This window comes from Entelurus aequoreus, linkage group LG16 (genome assembly GCF_033978785.1).
Source record: "Entelurus aequoreus isolate RoL-2023_Sb linkage group LG16, RoL_Eaeq_v1.1, whole genome shotgun sequence".
NCBI lineage: Eukaryota > Metazoa > Chordata > Actinopteri > Syngnathiformes > Syngnathidae > Entelurus > Entelurus aequoreus.
Genome location: NC_084746.1, coordinates 20,823,529 through 20,828,188, shown reverse-complemented (window position 1 = coordinate 20,828,188; position 4,660 = coordinate 20,823,529). Strand labels below are relative to the sequence as shown.

The window sequence follows — 4,660 nt, the reverse complement described above, 5'->3', positions numbered from 1 at the left end:
GTAATATTGAATCTATATAAGTTTTACTAGAATCAATTGTTTTTGTAAGGTTTGCAAATACAAAAATTAGGTTTTACACATAATGACATTAAAACTGTAACACTCAATATGACAATTATTTATTTATAACTCCTAACCACACATGAAACATGTCTAATAATGCGTGAAAAAATGTATCTTTGTGAGTGTTACTAGAAACATTTTCTTTTGTAAGGTTTGCAAAGACAGGTTAGTTTTTTTTACTCAATATGACAGTATAACTGCCACACTCAATATGACAGTTATTTAAACATAACTCTTAAACTACACATGAAAAATGATTAACAATGCCTGAAATAATGCATTCTTGTAAGTTTTACTCGAAACATATGCTTTTTTAAGGCTTGCAAACACAAAAATTATTTTTTTACTCAATATGACAGTAATGTTCTAAAATTCTGAGAAAATACGAACAAATTAATAAAAATGATTCCAACATAATTCCTAAACCAAACATGCAAAATGTCTAAAAATGTCTGTAATATTGAATCCATGTGAGTTTTACTAGATTTAAATGATTTTGTAAGGTTTGCAAATACATAAATTAGGTTTTACTTACCATGTCATAACTGACAGTATATGACAGTTATTTAACCATAACTCAAACCACACATGAAAAATGGCTAATAATCTCTGAAATAATGCATCCTTGGCCGTTTTACTCGAAACACATGCTTTTTTAAATCTTGCAAACACAAAAAGTAGTTTGTCCTTGGGGTCAATGTGACCCCAAGGCATTTTGAGAGTCTCTAAAAAGATGGTTGTCATTAGTTTTTCTTCCTAATATTTCATGAATTTTCCTAATCCATCAGGGAGACACAGAAAAATATAAAATCAACTGCATGATTGTTTCTCATTTCTCTGTACACATTTTGACCACGCCATCGTTCCTCAGGGGTCATATAGACCCCAGGATTGGAAAGCACTATAAGTCTTTGTGTGTTAGAGTGAGACACATGATCCAAATGACTTTTTTGTGCTCCCAAGTGATCTGAACACAGAGAATTCAATTGTGAGTTGATCTGACCATCATACACTGAATTATTGTTGGTTTAATATCGTTTGGCAGCCATTTTGACAGTTTTCCATAGATATTTCGGCACATTGCACCCCCCCCCCACCAAATACCCCCCAGTGGGAAATTACTTATGTGTGCTCCTAAGTCCCCTGAACACAAAGAAACAAATAGTGAGTCAATCCAACCATCATAGACCGAGTTATTGCAGTTTGAATACTGTTAGGCTTGGTCTTGAATGTGACCAAAAGTGATTTTCGTAATTTCTGAACGTACAAATACATATAAACTCAGTTTTCCATATAAGTGTCACACAAGAAATGAAATGGAACAATCACTGTGAGTTTATCTGACTATTACATGCTGAACTAGTGTGGTTTGAGTAGCGTTTGGTGGCCATTTTAGCGTTTTTCTACCTCGAACATCCCAGTAGGAAACCATTTATTTGTGCTCCTAAGTCCCCTGAACACAGAAAAAAGCAGTGAGTAGATCTTTATTAGTAATTGATGCAGAAACCACTGAGATAAATGGTCTTGAAAATAAATTTATAATTTATACTCTGTCGGAATGGCGGGATGTCGGAACAGTTCAAACATTCCGTTCCCGCGCCGTGTGAGAACAGGAGGAGGGGAGGGGGGAGGAGCAAACATATAAAAGCACTCGCATAGCAGCCTTCTAAACCATTTCTCTGCTGCTGTCTCTGCTGCTGTTTGTGATATACTCTCTCTCTCTCTCTCTTGTTTCGAGTTTGCCTTCTAAACCATTTCTCTGCTGCTGTTTGTGATATACTCTCTCTCTCTCTCTTGTTTCGAGTTTGCCTTCTAAACCATTTCTCTGCTGCTGTTTGTGATATACTCTCTCTCTCTCTCTCTCTTGTTTTGAGTTTGATGATGCCAAACCACAAGACGTTCTCTGTCCAGGAGGTTTTGGATCAGGTTTTTAGTGAAGAGGTAGACATAGAGGAAAATGTGTCTGAAATCGAAGACAATGTTGTGGAAGACCCTGATTATGGGGCATCGTCCTCTGATGAGGATGAGACCCTTGATGCTGAAGTTCCTGTCAACACTGGAACACCAGCAGACATTTTCCTGTCCAAAAATGGAAAGTTGTCGTGGTCCCCTGCCCCACGTCAACGGCAGGGTAGACTTAGCGCTGGTAATGTCATCAAAATGGTTCCAGGCCCAACCCGATATGCGATTAGCCGTGTCCAAGACATAAAATCTGCATTTGAGCTCCTCATGACACCATCAATTGAGAACCATGTACTCTTGATGACCAATTTAGAGGGGAGTCGTGTGTTTGGGGACAGTTGGAAGCCGATCGATGCAATTGACTTGCAGGCATACATCGGGTTGCTCATTTTGGGGGGCGTGTACAAGTCCAAAGGCGAGGCAGCAGAAAGCCTGTGGAATAAAGAGACTGGAAGGGCCATCTTCCCAGCCACCATGTCTCTGAAGAAATTCCATATTATGTCTCGTGTCCTACGGTTCGATGACAGAGAGAAAAGACAGGGCCGGAGAGAACATGACAAGCTGGCAGCTATCCGGGATGTATGGGACAAGTGGGTTCAGCAACTGCCATTGCTTTACAACCCAGGCCCCCATGTGACTGTGGATGAATGTCTGGTGGCGTTTCGTGGCCGCTGTCCATTTAGACAGTACATCCCGAGTAAACCAGCCAAATACGGCATTAAAATATGGGCAGCATGTGATGCCCAGTCGAGCTATGCCTGGAATATGCAGGTCTACACCGGCAAAGCCCCTGGGGAAGCACCTGAAAAAAATCAGGGCATGAGGGTTGTCCTGGACATGGCTGAGGGACTGGAGGGGCACAATATAACGTGCGACAACTTCTTCACCTCCTATGCCCTTGGTGAAGAACTCGCAAAGCGGAAAGTCACCATGCTGGGGACAGTCCGCAAGAACAAGCCAGAGCTTCCCTCTGAGCTTGTTGCAATCAAGAACAGACAGGCTACATCCTCAGTGTTTGCCTTCACTGAGAACGCCACAGCTGTTTCGTATTGCCCCAAGAAAGGGAAGAACGTTGTGCTCATGAGTACGATGCACAAGGATGCCCAGCTCAGCACCAGGGAGGACAAGAAGCCACAAATGGTGTTGGACTACAATGCCACAAAGGGTGGTGTTGACAACCTGGATAAAGTCACAGGCACGTACAGCTGCCGACGCATGACTGCACGATGGCCCCTTGTTGTATTCTTCAACATCATCGATGTGAGTGCCTACAACGCTTTTGTGCTTTGGAGGGAGATCAGTGAAGGCTGGAACAGCGAAAAGCTGTACCGGAGGAGGCTGTTCCTGGAACAGCTGGGGTACGCGCTGGTGCAACCCCAAATTGCACGAAGAGTTGTCCTACCAAGAGCCTCAGCGGCTGCTGTGGTGATAGTGGAGGATGTTCAGAGGGAGGCACACACCTCCAATCCTCCAGTGGCCAGAGGGCAAAAACGAGGCAGGTGCCAGATCTGTTCCACTAGGAACGATAACAAGACAACTAATACATGTGGGGGATGTGGCAAATACATCTGCAAGGAGCACATCCGTTGTGGATCATGTGCCCAGTAGTGCTTTACCCTTTCTTGGAGAGTGGGGGATGAATATTGCCATTTTTCATCTGTTTTACATTTCTTGAGAGAGGTAGACTCTAGGCTACTTTTTGCAGTCTGTGAAAAAATAGGAGTGGCAGACTTTTACAGTATTTTAGTTTTTTTGAAATAAGACAATATTTTTGGTAAATAGCCTACTGTCTTGTTATTTTTTTCTTCAAATATGGACACTCCAAATGGCCGGCCAATGGTCAGATATTTGTTGTTGTTGAAAAAAAACAAAACAAAACAAAAAAAAATACAAAATATAAAGAGTAATAAAAAAACTTCCCCCATTGAGGATTGCCACCTTATCCTGGTCAGAGGGTTTGTGCTTGACCCTTTCTTGGAGAGTGAGACGAATATTGTTATTTTCAAATGGACACTCCAAATGGCCAACGGTCAGATATTTGTTGTTGTTGAAAAAAAAAAAAAAGAAAAAAAAAAAGAAAAAAAAAAAAAGTTATAAAAAACTTCCCCCTGGAGGATTGCCACCTTATCGTGGTCAGGGGGTTTGCGTGCTTCCATGACCCTAAGAGCTATAGCTGGTCTTAGGGTAGAAGCCTGACTAAGTGCAATCTAAATGGCAAAAAACAACAACAACAACAACACCATACAATTAATACAATTCGGTCACATTCAATGATGGCCGCCTAACAGTATTCAAACTGCGATAACTCGGTCTAAGATGGTTGGATTGACTCACAATTTGTTTCTTTGTGTTCAGGGGACCTAGGAGCACAAATAAGTGGTTTACCACTGGGAGGTTATCTGGGGGGGGGGGGCGTAGTGTGCCAAAAAATCAATAAAAAACGGTCAAATTTGACACCAAACGGTATTCAAACAACAATAATTCAGTGTATGATGGTCAGATCGACTCAGAGTTGACTTCTCTGTGTTCAGAAGACTTGGGAGCACAAAAAAGTCAATTGGATCATGTGTCTTACTCCCACACACAACAACTTATAGAGCTTTACATCTCTGGGGTCTATGTGACCCCTGAGGAA

At 41.7% G+C, this 4,660-nt stretch overlaps 1 protein-coding gene across 1 annotated transcript; it reads left to right on the top strand.

The window, feature by feature from the left end:
• Nucleotides 1-1,032: 1,032 nt before the first annotated feature.
• On the top strand, nt 1,033-4,075 carry LOC133630689 (piggyBac transposable element-derived protein 4-like). Its single transcript, XM_062022338.1, has one exon. It carries the CDS (start codon nt 1,942-1,944, stop codon nt 3,631-3,633), a length of 1,692 nt encoding a protein of 563 aa, XP_061878322.1. The 5' UTR covers nt 1,033-1,941; the 3' UTR covers nt 3,634-4,075.
• The last annotated feature ends 585 nt before the right edge of the window (nt 4,076-4,660 follow it).